General features: G+C 35.2%; 2 protein-coding genes across 4 annotated transcripts; one reads left to right on the top strand and one right to left on the bottom strand.

Moving 5' to 3' along the window:
- Positions 1 to 733: 733 nt before the first annotated feature.
- LOC141811943 (vacuolar lysine transporter YPQ1-like) lies at positions 734 to 9,574 on the top strand. Of its 3 annotated transcripts, none has more exons than XM_074700028.1 (13): positions 734 to 987; positions 1,138 to 1,180; positions 2,906 to 2,932; positions 3,011 to 3,109; positions 5,362 to 5,540; positions 6,158 to 6,344; positions 6,434 to 6,541; positions 6,654 to 6,755; positions 6,945 to 6,965; positions 7,113 to 7,171; positions 8,409 to 8,499; positions 8,602 to 8,718; positions 9,416 to 9,574. In XM_074700028.1, exons 1-12 carry the CDS (start codon positions 749 to 751, stop codon positions 8,671 to 8,673), a joined length of 1,227 nt encoding a protein of 408 aa, XP_074556129.1. In that variant the 5' UTR covers positions 734 to 748; the 3' UTR covers positions 8,674 to 8,718; positions 9,416 to 9,574. The 3 variants fall into 3 exon arrangements, with proteins under 3 accessions (XP_074556129.1, XP_074556128.1, XP_074556127.1); XM_074700027.1 differs by having other exon boundaries at positions 743 to 987; positions 9,469 to 9,574; XM_074700026.1 differs by having other exon boundaries at positions 743 to 987; positions 9,464 to 9,574.
- Positions 9,575 to 10,599: 1,025 nt separating this feature from the next.
- LOC141811567 (malate dehydrogenase-like) lies at positions 10,600 to 15,967 on the bottom strand. Its single transcript, XM_074699586.1, has 7 exons — positions 15,852 to 15,967; positions 13,280 to 13,438; positions 13,013 to 13,188; positions 12,585 to 12,862; positions 12,346 to 12,481; positions 12,144 to 12,255; positions 10,600 to 10,947 (listed from the first exon to the last, which is right to left on the bottom strand). Exons 1-7 carry the CDS (start codon positions 15,892 to 15,894, stop codon positions 10,853 to 10,855), a joined length of 999 nt encoding a protein of 332 aa, XP_074555687.1. The 5' UTR covers positions 15,895 to 15,967; the 3' UTR covers positions 10,600 to 10,852.
- Positions 15,968 to 19,648: the final 3,681 nt, after the last annotated feature.

The raw sequence follows: 19,648 nt of genomic DNA, 5'->3' as shown, positions 1-19,648 counted from the left end.
TTATTAGCCCTTCCATTTTCACAAAGTAGGGCAGCCACTGTAGGAGGAGAGTTTTAACTGCAAACGATTAGTTTTTCATCTCACTGTTTCGTCCGTATCTTGGAAAGGCAGCCACTGTTTCATCTCACATCTTGCAATTTAATGGTGATATATCCTTGCAATGGGAATTCTCCAAACTTTTGTTTTATTTGAGTGGGGAAGCAGCATGAATTGGAGTTAGCAGGACCACGAAACTGCCTTTTCAAGTCTTTTTTTTTGGCGTCAATTGTCAACGCCTTCTGGGTTCCAAGTATAATCTTATGCTTATGCATGAATGGTGATTTCGATAAGTATGGGTTCCAACCAAGGCCATTCTTAGAGAATTGATTAAGAAAATGGCTTCTTGAATTTATGTTTGGCATGATGTTTCCGATTTTTTATTTTTTATTTTTTTTCAGTTTGCTGTGTATTTACTTGCAATTTTGAGTTAATAAGAAATAAGTTGTTGTAGATTTTATTTATTTAAGTTATCTACTAATCTGTTCTCAGAATCATATTGTGCCATTACTTTTATTATGTTTATGCTATTATCATATCTGCCCATCAATGATGCTATGTGAGGAGATGTTGCAATCGTTGTCTAGCGTCCCCCAAAAAATACTCAACAGTTGCCACATGGTGTCAATGGAATTGGCTTGACGCGTTGATTAATGGATGATCTGAAATATTTGTTTTTGGAATTCTGCAGGTTGGATACATCTGCTTTGTAATGGCTCATTCTAAAGCCTCTTTTCAACCCACTTGTCCATCAATTCAGCACTGCTCAGATTGGGCTAGAATTTATTTGAAGTATTGCCTTTGTAGTGCAAAGGATGGTGTAGCTATATTTCTTGGAATTGTAAGTATAGTCAGTTGGGGAGTTGCGGAGGTTCCTCAAATCCTCACAAATTTCCGTGAAAAATCTACTGAAGGTCTTTCAGTTGCTTTTCTGATGACATGGGTTGTTGGGTAAAGTGTTTCTTTTTCATTGCAATATGTTATTTTGTTGTGGTTTTGTCCTCATTGTTTTATTTGGAATATAAGCACTAGAGTTTCCCCTTTGCATTTCCCTTTCGTATTCTTTCTCGTAGGCTTGTTAAGGGGTTTGTGTGTTTGCAGGGATTTGTTTAACCTCATTGGCTGCATTCTGGAGCCTGCTACAGTAAGTGTAATTTCATATTTGTGCAACTGTTAATAAATTGTGCCTTCGTTATTTACTTTTGCTATTCAATTCAGACCTTTGTTAGAACCTCTGTTTGTCTATTCTCTGATACTTGATAAAATAGCACCTTCCTACAATCGACTCAACATGATTAAAAAGCATTACATGTAGCTGCTGTATATGCAGTGTTTCACTTGTTGTCATATGAATAAATGGTAGATGTTCTTTAAATTAGCTTCTGTATATGAAACTACATTTTAAAGTTTAACTCAAGGTCATATCTTTAGGAATAGGCTAAAAGGGTAAAAAGATTGTCCTAGTTTAGATTTAATTTAATCGAGCCATACCTAAGAGATTCCTCAAAAAATGTATTTGTCTAAGGAAATACATTTATTTAAACTTAGAAATTAGTTTTCTATATGTCATAAATATTAGTAAATGTTAGAAACTTGGAATTGATTGTATTAGTTAGTCAATTATGTGCGGTAAATTTAAATGTTATGTATATATATTCATATTAATTAACCTTCATCTCAATTAAAGACTACATATAGAAGAATGCGCTTGCATAACTCATGCATAATGCGCTGACTTGATTGCAAACAACTACCATGTTCTTTTTAAAACTCTAGCATAACTTTTAATTGCACAAATGCACATACCTCTATTTCTCTCTCTTTCTAAGCTATGCATAGTCTAAACAAATCTATGCACCGAGCTCCTCAACATCAATGTTTTGTTGGTTAACTTCTGTTAAGTCCTTGTACATATCAATGAAAAAACAAACTTTATTCTATCATCAACATGCAAACTATGACAAAAGGGTTCCCTTGGTGTAGCCCTTCACCTTCTACATTATTTTGCTCCCATTGTTAACCTAGATGTGACATTGAACTTTGACATGGGGTGCACACAGACCTTAAATTTTGGTTTCCGGAAAAGCCTACCAAATCACGAACATTAGTTTTTTTGGCTTGACAAGCTAGGTGGTGGATCAAGGGTTCATTGTATTGAGTTTTGGAAACACAAGGTAGGATCACAAGATCCTAAATTTTACAAAAATTGCTTTTAAAGTGTTCTATTTGACAAAGTAATGATAGCATGAAAAATTTAAAGTGACACACTCAATCAAGTGGGTCCCATTTGACACATCCATTTATGCTGCTTACTATATGTATAAATTTTCATTATCTTATATCATTTGTGAAGGTTTCGAACTTCGAATCCTATTGCAATGAAATATAATTGGATTTTTCATATATTAAGTAAATATCATTGCAATATAATCATTAAGTCACATGTTTATAAAGTAGGTAATAAGCTTTATAGTATAGGTTACAAAAAAAGTTCCTTATATTTGGAAATTAAAAAGAATTCTTAAATAATCTAAAGTTTTCTTTGATGATATCATGATATGGTATGGAAAAATATCCATTTTTGTTTAATCTCAAGCTTTAGTAAATAAATATATTTGATTAAGTTAATGTTGTGAAGATCTAAATCACCAAAAGAAATCCTAACTCAATTATAGTTGTATATAGGATTGGGTGCCTAAGCAAAATTTAGTTAGTTGGATGATGAGGTGCCAAGTGAAGAATCACAATTTTGATAACCGTGTGGCTATTTGCACATGGTCACTTCTTACCATATATAGTGTCATTTAAATTTGATGGAAGCTATATGTAATTTTTCAGAATTGCTAATCTTTAGTTTTTTTTCTTACAGTTGCCAACACAGTACTACGTGGCACTGGTAAGATTATCGGCTTTAATTTCTTTTAGTTATTGTCCATCCTTATTGCTTATATTGCTGATTTATTGGTATATTCAGTTGTACACAGCTACTACAGTGCTTCTGACGGGACAGGCTATTTATTATGGTCACATTTATCACAGACATAGAGTTAACAAAAATATGATACCTAGTAAGGTAAGAGATTGACCTGCTATTCAGATATCCAACAAATAGATTAGTAATTTGATAGCATTTTACGTGTGTTATATAGGGTTGCTTCTCTACCTTTGCCTTGGTTTAATTTTGCATCATATGCCAAATGTTGAATAATACTGGATTTTTTTTTGGCTTTTTTCTCCTTCCATTGAAACTTGATTAGATTTTGACTTGGTTCATCGGTCATGTTTAGATCAAGATGATTGAGAAACTTGGCTTGATACACTCTGTTGGAGGTTAATCAAAATATCGCATGGGCGTGCTTAGCTACCACAGCTTAATGTTAGATCAATAGATGCATAATTAAAACTTCAATGGTAAATACTGCAATCACCAAAACCAAAGTTGCATAATATAAGGAGGTAAAAAAATAAAATAAAATCTTATGTTTGTCTCTAAGATGTGTCAAACCCTTATCTCAAACATCCATCTAAATTATCAGGGTGGGCTGATGCTCAACACGTTAAGTTGGGTGGATCACCTAAAATCATTTTGAAGGGGTTGCTTCAGCTGAAGATTGAGGTTCTCTCTCTTAACCTAAGGGGTTCCTTGGGTGTAATATTGGATCTCTAGTTTCTTGTTAAAGTCAACAATCTAAAAGGTCACACATGTGGTTCATAATGACACATGCAATACACCATTAGACATTGGTGCACTAACTGTCATTGGAATAGCACAGTTGATCACCAATGAAGTTTTTGTGGCTTTAACTGTCACGAGTCTACAATATCTCAATTCGTGTGATCTCTAGTTTGGTAGCACCTAATTATCATAGATCCATAATATCATTAAGAAACCTAGTTTCTAGTTAGGTATTGACAAATACCATAACCCTGACAAACCACTTCATCAATGCAACGGATTGCACTATTTGTAATCACTGGACTAAAAACCTCTTGCAAATAAGTCCAACATGCATGTAACACACTCCCTGTATCCTTAACCCATATCTGTCACCACTTGGACGTCTAATATGGTATGATAGTATAAGTACACATCAATACCATAATGTTAATCTTTAATGCATCATCGAGATAAGCATTTGCAAGTTGAATTATCAAATAAGGAAAAAGTCATGAAGGGTCTGGGTTTATTAAGAATGGGGCATCAAGCCATGAATATTGGAACACATATATCACTAATTGAGAATGACACCCCACAAATCGACCTTAAGGGTTAGTCATTTCTACAACCTCTTGTAAGGAACTAGCCACATCAAACTTCCAAACAAACACCATTAAAATCTTTGAATTGAAGAAACTAAGATATCAAGAAAGCAACATCATTATTACCATAAACACTTAAGCTGGAAACACAACTGTTGTTCCAAATTGGCCAATGGAACTCTGATTCAAGTTGATCTGCTCATGTTCAATGATTGAGGATTCTCTTCTTGCTACTGCTCATGAATGAAAAGAAGTAGCAGCACAACTTTGCTCACAACCTGAAAAGAAGAAACATCCTCTTCACTCTTGATCAAAGATGGAAAAAGATAAAGGAAGAATTGTTCACCCACGAGGAATCTGTCAGCTGCTAGACTGAGCATATATGGCTGCTCACCAGCTGGGGTTCTCTATGGGTCAGGCTTGAGATGGTAAAGCCATTTGATTACCAAAGGAAAGGGGTGTTAGAGCTCACGGAAGATAGTGAATCTTTATTCAAATTGATCTGTTTGTGTTCATTGAGGAAGGATATTACTGGAGCTCATGGGAAGGAGGAGTTGGCTTGCAAGTTCTGAAGGAGAAGATAAGGAATCATGGCTGAGAAGAGAGTTTGCAAGCTAAAAGAAGAGGGGATTGGCTTCTGAAAGGTAAGAATAGGAGTCAGCTAGGGCTCCTACTAACCATATTAGAATCCAATTCTCCACTGAACCAACTTGGTTCACCCTTTGTTCAGATCAATGATAGCTAACTTGAATTCCTATTAGAATTTATTGGATTGAGCCCAAAACAAACTCAACTTGATTCCCATCTAACCACAACCTCAAGGAGCCAAACAAACCTCAAATTGAACCACAAGCAAATCCAATTACATTAAAAACAGCCCATATACTTAATGATTCAGCTTTAAATCAATTTATTCAACCTGAATTTATCTATTATTCACTAGTTAACCACAATCATAAATGCTTGCTTCTAAAACTGAAAAATGAAACTCCTAATTAAAGTTTTGGGATATAATACAATTCATTTTGAGAAACTGAAACTTGACATATTTAGCTTCACTTGCAGAGCCAAGATCTTGTTCAGGAAAGTGAAAGTCTTTTAAGCGACGCAAAGAAAACAAATGTTGGTGGCCGTGAAGCAAATGTTGCAAGTCTCTCTGAGGATAATAACTTACAAAGTTCACCAATTCCTGTTACTGGACAATTACATCCCAGTGATTCTAATGGAAGAGACTTCTACTTTGTGTAAGTTCCTCATCTTTTCTATCTTCTTTCTTATATGAACCTTTTTGCATGGTCAGATTATACTTTGAGCTATGAAGTTTGTTAGTTGTTACTTTAAAATATTTGGAGATGCCAGTGCTATTGTGTTAGTAAATCAACAGACCCTTGTTTGGTTAACTAAAGTAGTTTCTTACAGGCAATCTGGCATTTACTTAAGTACTTTTGGTAGGTTAGCATGATTGAGCAGATAATATATATGTGGTATATAATTGTCAATACCCATTAATATAATTTTAGAGCAAGTTAATGTTTCTTTGCAAAATTCTTTTGTGTAGATATTTTCACAAGCAATAAACTTCTGGCCAATCTTTCAGTTTCAGTTGTGTAGTACAGTTAAATGTCCATAAGTGAATTGCTAGATTGTCACATTTTGTTTCAATCTTCTGTCATTGTCCTTTCCATGTGTCCTGGTGGGTTTGTATAGTTTGAACAGGAGATAACACAGATTTTGGATGATTAAATGCCATGCTAACATTTAAATCTTCAGGTTCCGGTGTTTATTGTTTCAATTCTATTATGTATTCCTAATTTTCGTAGCATGTGTTAGTTTTAGCTGGTTACCATTTTAATGATGACAGGTCAGCTCGATCTTTATCGAAGAGCCCTGTGCCTACTTTTGGCTCTTGGTTAGCATATCCACATGAGAGTGGAATACCATATCACTTCGATGATGGCCAGCATGATCAGCAATTTGCAGCAAGAGAGCCTTTGCTTTCATCTCAGTCTGCTCCTACCAAATTGAGTACTAAAAATATACTTTCTGTGGTACGCATGAAAGACTTCTTGAGAACCTTATTTGTTTTATCTAACATGATAGTATAAGTTTCATACATGAAGTCGTTCTTTGTATTCAGGTTCCTTCAGCTAGTCTTTCTATTTGTATTTGTGTTTACCATCTTTTCTTCCATGATAGTACTGAACCACATGGGATGGTTCTACGAGTCGGCCGCAAGTTGTTACAGGTAATTCTTAATCGGTAATTACATAACTGCTAACGGATGTATGTTTCTCATTCCCTCATGCATATGATGCCTTTTAGTTCTTTTAAAAGATCCTACTTAAAACTAATCATAGGATGAGCTTCGAGGTGATGAAAGTAGTGGAGCAGGCACCTTGTTTGGTTGGATGATGGCAGCTATTTATGTGGGAGGAAGACTGCCTCAGATTTGCTTAAATGTGAGAATTGCATTGATATTTTTCCTACTTAGACTTCTGCAAAATATTTTTTTTCCATTTTTCTTCATATTAATATGGTAAAAAGAACTAGGAAGTAGGATTTAGGAGATATGGTGAGATTTATTCTTCAAATTAACATGGTTTTTCTTATTAAAATGAACTATCTGACTTCTCGTTTTGTCATTGCAGATTAAAAGGGGCAATGCCCAGGTAAGTTTTACTCAGACATGCATGTGTTTGCAACCTAATAAACCACATAAGTGGTGATATCAATATTCATTCAAATGCTTGGATCACTGATTTCATGTTACATATACTATTGTCCTTAAAATTTTATTTGGACTTTCGTTTATGCAGGGCCTCAACCCATTGATGTTTATTTTTGCATTGGTTGGAAATATAACCTATGTGGGAAGGTACCATTCTTTTATTGAATGTTTTAGTTGCATGTGCATAAATCTTGTTAAGTCTCTTAGGTTTGCTGAGTATGTGGTGTAGTGGGTCTGTTCCCACGTTGGCACTCCTAGTTCAGGGCCTTATAAGATATATGTATACAATGTGTGTTTTTACATCAACAAACTAAATGTAATGATAAAATATTTCTTATCCTTCAATTCCATTCTCTAGGTTTTCTAAAGAGGTAATGCCCTAAAGTCAGTGACAGCCTACCTTATCCTTCTAACTTCCTTTTTTTTTTCTTCTAGACATCTTTCCCCAGTGAAATCTTTCCCTTTTTTTCCATTTGTGTCACAAACTTCTGATTCCACATTGCACACCAATCTCATGCACTGATGATTTGCTTGTTTTCTCCGCACACATTCGCATGGCTACCTTTGTGCAGTTCCACACATCTCTTTAGTATGCATGTGTTGTCATTGCCACTGCATACCATTAGGCATGAACTCTGCCTTCGCTTGCCACCCAGCTTCACGTATTTGACAGCAATCATGCATGCATTATTGTCCTGTCCTGCTTGTATCGCTTAATGCGATACCTCCAGATTGTCATCTGCATGAGGCAACTATTGGATTGGCGCCCATGATGTAACAACTGAATTGACATTGTCTGGGTTCTTCTCCCTGCTTGTGTGTTTGGTCTCTAGAGCTACAAATTGGGCCTCCAGATTGCTTTGCGGATGCTAGCAGAGCAACTCCATGGACGAGTAGACAAGGTCATCCCCTTATTGGACCTTCCCATGGCTGGCGTTCTTGCCGTACTGCTAGTCCAGGGAGATTTGTCATTTGTGCTCGCTCACATCTCCCCTTCACTCTACTGCAATCGGAGACGTCGCTGCTCCCTGCTATCATACTCTTGCTCAAGTTTTGCAATAAGCATGAATTGGGGACAGAACAAGATGATCATGCCTGTCTACGATTTTTTGTTCATGCAGCAAATGATATAGATAGTATCTACACTCGAGTTCAAGAGGAGTGTTAAAGGTATTAGGCGTAGTAGGTTACTTCCATATGGTGGTTGTAGGTTACAGATTTATCATGTCTCTTTTGCGTGTTCCTTATCAAAAGCAAAGAAAATAGAATAATCTTATCTCCAAATTATAGAAATGTAGTATTAAAAAAACCTGATGATGTACTAGAATTTTGGTTTGTTTCATGGCACCCACAACTTTTTGATATGCTTCCATCATCCGTGCAGTATACTTGTGAAAAGTTTGGCTTGGTCTGCAATCAAGCCTAATCTTCCATGGTTAGTTGATGCTGGAGGATGTGCTATACTGGATGCTTTTGTATCCTTTATTCGTTGCTGATGTTTCCTTTTTTTTTTCTTCTTGTATCTGTGAGCGAGTTCTCTAATAGTTTTGATTACTTGTGAGCTTTGACTGTTATAGATTATCACCCAGTTTGTCTACTTTAGGCTTCGACAATCCAACAAGTCTGCATCAAACAATAATCTAGTTTAATGGAGAAAGAGTATGCATAAATATCAGCAGCAAAATTCTTTGCAGGTATGTGCTTGTTCCTTCCGTTGTATATCTCCTAAGTAGGATAATGATAACCTGACAAATGTTGCCAGAATACAATTTGTCCCCAAGAATAAAAATTTTATATAATTCCGGTTAGAAATCTGACTTGTGGAACAGTGAATCTTCCTTTGTCACTGGAAAACTTAATTTGATTTTATGTGATAGTTATCATCTACCTTCTACATATATGATCCGGGAGACAACCAACTTCTCATGCTACAATCCTTTTAGCTTCAAAACTTTGGTGTCCTTGTGGCAATATATTGTCTTCAACGGTTACCACAACGTTCTCTAATCGCAAATCCTTTTTTTTTTTTTGTGCTGCATCTTACGCTCTATCTCTGGAATTTTGATAATTGTGGTATTGATGTTACTAACAACGTTTCTAGATTTAGCTGGTTAACTCAGTGGCCTTAGTCCAGTTGAGACTGGGAAAATCCTGGTCGAATCAAAATTTATGTTAGTTCATTTTGAGCTCTGGTAGAAATAAATAGTTCTTTATATTACTTGCCTTTTGTTCTTCCTAACAATTAAGTCGCTGCTCATTCATATATTCCTTGCTTTGAGTTCCTCCTAAAAATCATGTTGCAAGTTGTTGATTTTTTTTTTCTTTTCGATGTGATTCTTCGTTGGTAGCATTTAATAAATCTCTATCACACAAGTATTTATGTTCTCTCAGGTTGGGTCATTGGCTAAATTTACTTACAGTTTTGTTTTTTCTATGGAGGGAAGCGGCAAAAGTTGGGAGATGAAAAGCTGGTTGCAAAAGTTTGACGGCTTGATGTGGCGAGGCAGGTGGCCCTACTTTGTCTCCCATAAACACCACTAGGAAATTTTCCTCATGACCTTTTATATAAATTTTCCAAATTAATCCGAACCTAGAATGAACTTAGATGTTAAAATGATTATTTAAATTTGGATAAGTTTTTTATGAATTCGATTCAAGTTTGGGATTTGGTTCGTTTAAATAGTATTGAATTTTCAATTTGAACTTATTTGATTATTTATATTTTTAAAATTTATTCGATCGATATTATAAATTTATTTGTTTGTTTTATCTATTTATTAATTTAAGAAGAGGGGGGTGGTTAATGAATATAGTTTATAAATTTTATTCATGGGTATTATGTATTTAAATTTGTTTATTTAATTAATTTGGTGTTTATTAAATGAATTTGTGCATATTAAATGAATTTAAATAAGTTCACATTAAAGCGGAATACTAAATTTACACACAATGTTTAGTTTATTTATATCTGATGTGATTGCCATCCAAATTTGATGCACCCATGTCGGCCATAATATTTTATGATAATATATTAATAAAATTAATTAAAAGATCGAGTCATACTTGCTAACTGTAGGAATTCGAACTGTATATGTATATAATGGTGATTAATGAGAATATAAAAAACTAATAAAATTAAAAGAAAGGTATTAGAAAATGAAATTGAAATTATGAAAATGGGAGTAAGAGTTTGAGAGTAGGTTTATCATAAATAAAAGTGTATATTTATATATTATATATATATAATTTTACGGTGTTTTACACATTTATAAAATAGTCATTTTAACCTCTGATGGGGTATTTTGGTGAAACAAAACCATTCAAATTTATTATTTTAAGGGGGCCCTCCACTAACGGGGAGCACAGCTAGGTAAGGCAATGGATCAGATTTAGATTGGATTTCATATCGTCTATCTCCATCTACAAGGAAAATCGAAGAAAAGAATTGCTTGACAATTGATATGGTACAGTCAGTCATTTTGAAGGAAATTTGACAGAAAAAACATCAGGCATATCAAATATCTAACAAAAAGCCAAATTAATGTGAAATGAAGCACAGAAAGAACAAGCTGAGAAAAGGAAAAGGAAACACATCTCATAGATACTCTGATGAAACTTATGCATCACAAAGAGAAAACAAAATGGAGGAAATATTTTGTGAGATCACAGAGATTGATCATATGCTAGAATTTGGCCTAAACTCGCTCTGTAGTTGTACATCTTAAATAGGGTGCGGAATTAAGTTTCCATCGTTAGGAAAGTGAATTTATTCAAAATGTCTGAAGCACTTAAATAGCGTCTAATGGATAACCAATCCATCAGGCAAACTTACACAAGGCATGAATATGCAAGGGCCTTCTCTTCTGACAACTCCTCAGCAGTTGCATCCAACTTCTTCCTTGAGAATTCATCGATTGAAAGCCCTGACAGGATATCAAGTAGAAGCATAAATCGCAAATTATCACTTCTTTTCGTCTTTGTAATACTAGAATCACAAAACTACTTCAAGATAATAACTGTTTCGATCTAGTAACTCTAGTAGCAGGTTTCTACAAAAAAAAAATGGTAATAGTTGTCGAAGACTCAGAAAAAATTAGGTATTTTTGTTCCAAGAAGATGAAAATCATGAATTCAAATGAGAAAATTGCCAATGAGAAAGAAGATCGCCTCCAGTTATCCCTTGCATTACCATCACGTGGATCTATCACTGTCCAAAACATTGCACAAGAGTACTATCTCTGCTCATTAATGTCTATCCATTACTGCCGTAGATGAATTGTGCAACCCGGGACATAACTGAGTTGGTTATGACGGAGTAGACTTGCAGAAGAGGGCAATCTCGAATCTCAATAAAGCCGAGCAATACCCTCCTCCGTCGTGACTAACTGCAGTTTCTCGATTTACCTCCTCACAGATATTCATAGGGCCGACCATATGGAGCCGCTTGGGTGGCGGATTCCACCTTTGTAGAAGTAGATGAATTGTGCACATCTCAGAAGAGAGACTAATCCTAGTTTTCTTAACTATACTTAGTGTGATAAGACTCATTATGCTCACTCTGGTATGGAAAGATGCATTAAAGAAAAATAAACTAAGATATATTTATAACCTTGGATTCTAAGGTTCATTTATCATACTGTTTATTTTTTATTCAAAAATAGAGTATAATGATGTACATATTTATGTCACTCTTTGTGTAGATTATTTTTGATATATTATAAATTTTAAGGTTGTATGTTATTTCAAAAATAAATAAATAGTATAAATTTACTTTAACAGATCAAGTTCCAAGTAACTTATAAGGATAGCACACTTCCCAATAGTGAGCGAAACAGAAATGCTTCCTTAGATGGAGTTCCCTGGGAGGAAAAAAAAATAGGAACCTTTCCTTTTCCAACGTTTGTTTGAGGGAAAAGAAAGGGGGAGGTATCTTAAAGATGGTTTGTTAAAGACATAAAAAAACAAAATTAAGGTAAGATAAACTAAAAAAAAACAACACTAAAATCACATGGTTTCCACCCAATTAAGCTATTTAAAGATGCTATTTTCTCACAGTAGTCGATCATGCATTATATTCAAGGAAATATTTGTATAAATTGTTTCTTAAAGAATTACATACCTTGGACAATGGTCCACTCGCCATCTTTGCATGTGACAGGGAAAGAATAAATCAGACCAGCTGGTACATTGTATGAACCATCAGAATAAACGCCCATGGAAACCCATGTTCCCTGCCACAAGTATGAGATAGAGCTAACAAAATTAGCACAAGTAGGATGATGTTAGGATGAATTTCACATAGACAAGGTACAGAAAATAACCTCAGGAGTTCCAAGAACCCAATCATGAATGTGATCACAAGCAGAACTGGCAGCGGATAAAGCACTAGAAAGTTTTCTTGCTTTGATGATTGCTGCACCGCGTTGTTGAACAGTTGTGATAAATTCACCCCTCAGCCTGAGATCAGATCATAGTGATGATAATTAGGTCAGCCTTGGAAAATGTAAACAGTATACAATACTCCTGAATTACAAAAATGAATTTAATCATTATTTCATACCACTCATCGTCAGAAACAAGCTCACAAGCAGATTTTTCTCCACTTTGTGTCTTAACAGTCGCGTGACTTACATCAGGATACTGGGTGGAAGAATGATTTCCCCAAATGATGACATTCTTGACATCACTAACTTGAACATTTAATCGTTCAGAAATCTGTCCTAGTGCCCTGTTGTGATCTAGCCTTGTCAAACAAGTAATATTCTTTGCTGGAATGGATGGAGCAAACTCTTTCAGTATAAGAGCATTAGTGTTTGCAGGATTGGCTACAACGAGCACCTAAAAGCATCAAATGAAGGGTTAAACTTGAGAAAAAGAAAGCATCAAGTGTTGGTGTCACATTAGCAAACATTATTCAAATATGAACCCGAAGTATTTTAAATGAATCATGCAACAGCTGAATTGAACATGAATTATAATAAACTAAACCTTGCAATTGGGAGCAGCATGTGCTTCTAATGCTGAAGCTTGAGACTTGTAGATGGAAACATTTTTTGACATCACATCCTTTCTCTCCATACCTTCTTTCCTTGGGAAACCACCAACCATAACAGCTACACTGACTCCAGTGCAAGCCTCCACAACATCAGTTGTGGCAACAACACCTAATTGCAATAATTTTTAACAAAACTACTGCTAGTAGCAACAAGGATACGCTAAGATTAACAACCTTGAAAAGAAAGATTTATCCAATACCCTTAAGAAGAGGAAATGCTGCATCAACCAGCTCCATCTTTACTCCATTTAGAGCTTCTGCAGCAGGCGGAATGTCAAGCATGTGCAAGATAATAGGCTGGTCAGGGCCAAGCATCACTCCCCTAGCAATCATCGGTACGAGGGCATATCCAATTTGACCTGAAAGCATAGAAGAGATTTATTTTCCATACAATTTTCTCTGAATGTCAGAGAAGATGGTAGAAAAGATCAATTGATCATACTATTGCCCAAGAGAGTAAGAGACGACCATCTAGATGCTAGATAACAAATCAACAGAAACATAGATCAAAATGTGCTGCATAGAACATAAATATATGGTGACTGGTTTATTTTATGTTTCCATGAACTGCTATCATAGACTCATCTCCTAGAATTCATACGCGCCAATGTTGTAGAGGGAGAGTAAATTATTCACTAGAAGGAATTTTAACTTTTATTATATGGACAGTACAGAATCATGAGGGTAATTTTATGAATTCTAAGAAAAGAGAACAATTAAGATTGATAAACATAAAATTCCAATAAGAGTTATACACACACACCCACACCCACACCCACACCCACACCCACACCCACACCCACACCCACCCACCCACACACACACACACACACACTTCAATAATAAGATTGATAAGATAAAGAGTGAGTGGTTGAAATGAAGGCATTTTTCTAATTGATGAGTTTAAGAAAATAGTTTAAATTCAAAACTAGAATCATGGAGAAAAAAATTTAGAAAACAATGGCTTAAGTTAAGTAGAACTAAAATTGAATAAAGAAATATAGTTTCCATAATAAGAGTATAATCAAGGGACCAATTAAGACTGATAGCATGAAATTCTTACAAGAGTTTTAGACTAGATCTATTAATTAAACTGAGAATACTAATGGAGATATTATTAATAGAATAAAAAGTATGTGGTTGAAATTAAGAGTTCAAATTCTTTTGTTGTTGTCTACCCTAAGGCTAGAAGGATAATTTTTATAAATTTGTAGTACAACTTGTCATACTTTATGAATTAGACAGTTAGAAACACTATGTAGAAGAAATAAAAGCAAGGAAGATGAGAATGCTAAAATGGCTATGTAGGTTTACCATAAAGAATTTTTCTTTTTTCAAAAGAAGAATACTATTATTCATGAGCAATATAGGTGCAAAAGACGATAAAACAAAAGAAAATAGGTTGAAATGGTTAGAAAAAATATTTAATGATAACCAATAAACTCTATCGTTAGAAGAATTGAACTGATAGAAGTGAAAGGTGCAAAAGACAAGCGATATGTGAATTCTAGTTAGTGCAGCACAAAATAATTTGATTTGAATATTAAAATCAATATAGAACTATAGGAAGCTCAATGGAGTGATTAAGATTCACTTAGCTAATCTAGAAGAGCTTGAAGTGAATATACGAGGAATGAATGCAAGTCATCTAGATCAAGTACAGTAGAGAGTAATATGAATGTAAGCAAAGTCAAGCAAGAAGTAAAATTTTCCCCATTTGCAAAAGATTAATGAATACATAAAGAGGAGTACTTGTTTGAAGTATATAAATAGATTATAATAATGACATTTGACAATTAACAGATGCATTTCAAGGCAATCAAATCACATAAGAATAAGAAGACTACTAAAAATGCATTTTTTTTATTAGAAGGAAAAAATCCTTCTCGTAGTCATAGAGGTGATTGATTTGCAAGTGAATAACATGATTCACAGTTAATCGAGAAGCCAGCCTAGGAAGGTCAACTTAGTCAAACAAAAAAACAACTACAGGGCTGCAGTATAATCATGTAATCTTTTTGAGAAATTTCTGCAATGCAATCTGTACAGTAACATTATTGATTTACAAATCTGTTCAAATGTAAGTGAAGGAATACGCAAGTGATCCATTTCTTCCAAGGATGATATCCTATGTAAGATAAAGGATGACAGGAAGGGCCTCGAGATCATTTTTCTCTTTATCTTTGTCCCCAAATGTGTGATCAATCGTACACTACATATCTAGACAGAAGTATTACATCGAACAAGACTTTTTTTCCTCCTAAAGTCCTTTTTTCCTCCTATCCTACACACGAGAACAGCTTGGCCAACGGCACCTCAGGAACAAAAGGCTAAAAGAAAGCATACAATCAGGAATCATTGTTTAATATGGCCTGATCAGGCAACCTAGCAGAATTCAGATCAATAAATAACAAAACAACTATAAACTGTAATATAAAGCTAGATCGATCCAACAGTAATTCTCTGATCAGAGAGTAGGACTGGATAAAAAATCTTCAAAATAAGAGATCCAAACAGGATGGAGAAGAAGGTCACAGATCCATACACACAATCAGATCCGGCATCGGTAAAATAAGTACCGGATCCGTTTCGAAACCTAAATCATCTTAATGGAACAAAAGATCACCGAGCCACAGATTAAAAAAAGAAGAAGAAGATCGAAGCTGAACGCACTATCCAGACTGAGATCATAGAAAACCAGTCAACGACGGAGAGAGATCAAAAACATGTAGTCAAAAGCAAGAAAACGCAGGTAGAAATCGAGGGCGATACCTGCAGCACCAGTTACGAGAACTCGAACGGGATCCTTCGCCATTGAGGAAACGAGGGGAGGCGAAGAAGCAAGCGAGAAAGGATCGAGACGATGCTTGGAGTGACGAAGAAGCTGAAGAGACTGCAGTTAAATGGAAGAGTGTGGATAATGGAAAGGCGATAAGAACGGAATCGGACGACGGAAGATGCTCTTCCGGTAGAGTCAACGAAGATCGATCGTCCATCATGGACAACAATTCAATGGACGGCTATAAAGTTGTATTCATCAACGCTTGCCGTTTTCGGGCGTCTCAAGACAGAGACCGCTCCGGACGGACGGATGATGCTTAAAATAGAAAAGTGATCCCTTTATCTTCTACTATAAAATATATATATAATAAATAAAAGTAAGCTCAAGTTTTAATGCGCTTGGCTTATTAATATTAACGAATAAAAGATAAATAATTTATAGATAAATTTACTTATTAATTTATATAAATTTTATTATGTTTTTGTTTAATTTAAATATATAATATACCGCTTCACAAATATTATTTTTATTTATTTTTGATATATATATATATATATATAATTTTAATTTTGATTTCATTTAACATTTCCCATCCAATGAGAAGGTCAGATCTTTTGTTATATTATTAATTATTTTTCCTGCACAATATTTAGTTTTCTATTTTGCGTGAACTACTGTCTGGATTTGAACAATGCCATATTTTTAAGTGTTTAACAATCAAATTTCTTATTTTTTAATTACCAATTTTATATATAGAATTCCATTGTACAGCTTGCGCTTATCATTTAATATTAAAAAATTAAAAACAAAACAAAATTCCAAGGAATTAAGACAAACTATCATTTATCATATTTTACGCATGTTATCGTGGATAGATAGTGTCACTTTTAAGAAACCTGTAATGAAAATTTCTCTTATTCTTTTCATTATGCACGATAATTATTATACATTAATTATATATAGAAAATAGAAATTAAATTAAATTAAATTAAATTAAAATATTTTATTTCTAAATTTGATCCTGTATCAAAGGATTCTTGATAAATTGTATGTCATATTACGGTTAAAATTTAATTATTCTAATGTATTATAGGATTAATTCGAATGGTCTCTCAAGGAATATAATGGTGAATAATAATCTTAAGATTTAGTTAACAAATAGAGAGTTTGTGTTTTAAGATTTGAATGCTAAAAATAATGAATAGAAAATAATACAAGTAATGAAACCATATCTACACTAAACTACAATTAATCGTAAAGGAATTAACAGAAATATAAAGTAAGATATTCTAATCTAATCTAAAGAAATATAAAGTAAGATATTTTAATCTATTTGCATCCCAAATGAATAATAGAATTTAACACATTCAAATATTGTAGAAATTAAACGTATTGAAATGTATTAATTAAAGTAACAAAAGTGTACGAGGAATTAAATCAAATATGTTTGAACAACAAAGCTAAATGAAACTAAAAAAAATGATAATCCCAGTAACCACATCTCTGGGGGTGGTCGGCCTGTTCCACAGAAGTTTCCCACCGACCACCAGGGTAAATCGGGAAGCGCAAACGGCGGCCAATCCAGATGCCCAGCATCCTTTGATTGCGTTCCCCATTTGGAGGAAAATTCCTGCAAATACGCCGTAGCTGGGGATCGAACCGCGGGTCCCTGAGTTACAACCCGGATGTCCTACCGTTGCACCATTGCCCCGGGGACGAAACTAAGTGCTATAAGTGATGGAGCTTTCCCCCATCAAATTGAATGTTGTGGATGGTGCTGTTGATTTTTCCTTTAGTTCAATTCAAACATTTAGCCCGGTTTGGTTTTTAGCCCGGTTTGATTTTTATTTTGGTTTGGTTTATTTTATTTTTATTTATTGATTCATTTTTCTTTTCCTTACGCACGAACTTGAAGTGCCGCCTGTTCCTTTTCCTTACACACGAACTTGAAGCGCCGCCTGTTCCTCGCGAGCGCGACCTTTCTTCCTGTTGCGTGAACACCTGTTCAGCGGATATATATATGTGCGTGAAGAGAAGGAAAAGAAAGAGATAAGAGATTTTCTCTAGTGCTTTTCTCGTTCGTTCTCCCTTCTCTTTCCATATGTTCTTGAGGCTTTGTGCTTGGCGATCTGAGGTTGAGTCCGCTGGCGACGTTCGTCTTGGAGTGCACCTACGAACGACGCGAGTGGTTGTCGTATCTTGGGAGAATCTTGCCTGCGAGCCTTTGCACCGTGAGGCGGCAATAATTCTCTAGGGACAGTCGGCGTGCCGACGCTTCAATCGGATAACTATTCTTAACTCTGCTCTTTATATTTTCATCAGTCTGCTATTTCGATGTTGTGCATGTATTATTTTTTCTGCTTACATTCCTAGAGAATTATTGCACACCTAAGTAGACGATGATGAATATTGGAACATCCGGATCTGATGATGCTAGTGCCAGGCCCGAGAGGTTTTTCGGGCAAAATTTCAGACGTTGGCAACAACGAATGAAGTTCTGGCTTATTACGCTGGGGCTTTTCTCCGTCATAGAATCGGATCTTCCTTCACCTGATGAAGAGGAACCTGCCCGTAGTGCTGCCATAGAGAGTTTTAAACAGAAAGATTATCTCTGCCATGGGAGAATTCTGTCTGCTCTCTCGGACGCACTATTTGATGTGTACTGCTCAACATCCTCGGCAAAAGAGTTATGGAAATCTTTGGATAAAAAATATAACTCTGAGGAATCTGGTTTAGAGAAGTACACTGTGGGGAAGTTCTTAAAATTCAAAATGGTTGAGGGAAAATCTGTTGTTGAGCAGACCCATGAATTTCAAATTCTGATTCAAGGTCTTGCTGAAGGAGATATGCCGATACCCGAGAAACTTCAAGTTTTGTCTATCATCGAAAAGTTGCCTCCGAGTTGGGAAGATTTTGGCATGACACTTAAACATAGGAGAGGTAAAATCTCTCTAGATGATTTAATGATTGCCTTAAACATCGAGGAAGAACATCGGAAGCAACATAAGGATGATGATAAGATGATGCCTATAGATTTTGCTCCAAAGGTGAACGTGGTGGTCTCTTCAAACAAAAATAAATTCAAAAACCATAAGATGAAACCCAAACCAAAGGTTCAGAAGAAAAATGGAACTAAGCCGTGTTGGGCTTGTGGGCAAGTAGGACATTTTGCCAAGTTCTGTCCTGAACGAAAGGATAAGAAGAAGAACCAAGGCAACATGCCCAACACCAAGCCACAAGTTAATGTCGTGACGGCTAGTGCTGGCACCAACAGGAGGTTTGTTTCCTTTAACCCCGAACTAAATTTGATTCATCAACCCAATGAGTGGTTAGTTGATACAGGTGCTAATGTGCATTGTTGTGCTGATCGCTCTGCCTTCCTTACTTATCAGGTAATTGAAGGCACTTCCGTAACCATGGGGAACCATTCTGCAGCCACGGTGTTTGGGATAGGACGAGTTGACTTGAGATTTACCTCAGGAAAGGTCCTATCACTGCATGAGGTGCATCATGTTCCAGCGGTTCGACGAAATTTGATTAGCGGGTCAAAGTTAGTTCGTGCTGGCTATGAGCTAAACTTTAAATGTAATAAAGTTGTACTGTTACATTTAGGAACCTTTATTGGAAAGGGTTACCTTAATGAAGGTTTATTTAAACTTAATGTTGAAAATGTTGTTTTAAATAAATCTTGTGATATTGGTTGCTCTTATAACATTGAATTTTATGATTTGTGGCATGATAGATTAGGACATGTTAATTTTCATACTGTAAAAAGGATGATGAATCT

The sequence above is a fragment of the Curcuma longa genome, chromosome 17 (assembly GCF_044706935.1).
Source record: "Curcuma longa cultivar G26 ecotype Majalengka, Jawa Barat chromosome 17, ITB_CL_G26_1.1, whole genome shotgun sequence".
NCBI classification, from domain to species: domain Eukaryota; kingdom Viridiplantae; phylum Streptophyta; class Magnoliopsida; order Zingiberales; family Zingiberaceae; genus Curcuma; species Curcuma longa.
The sequence above is the reverse complement of the archived record's forward strand: the minus strand, read 5'-3'. Positions and strand labels throughout refer to the sequence as shown.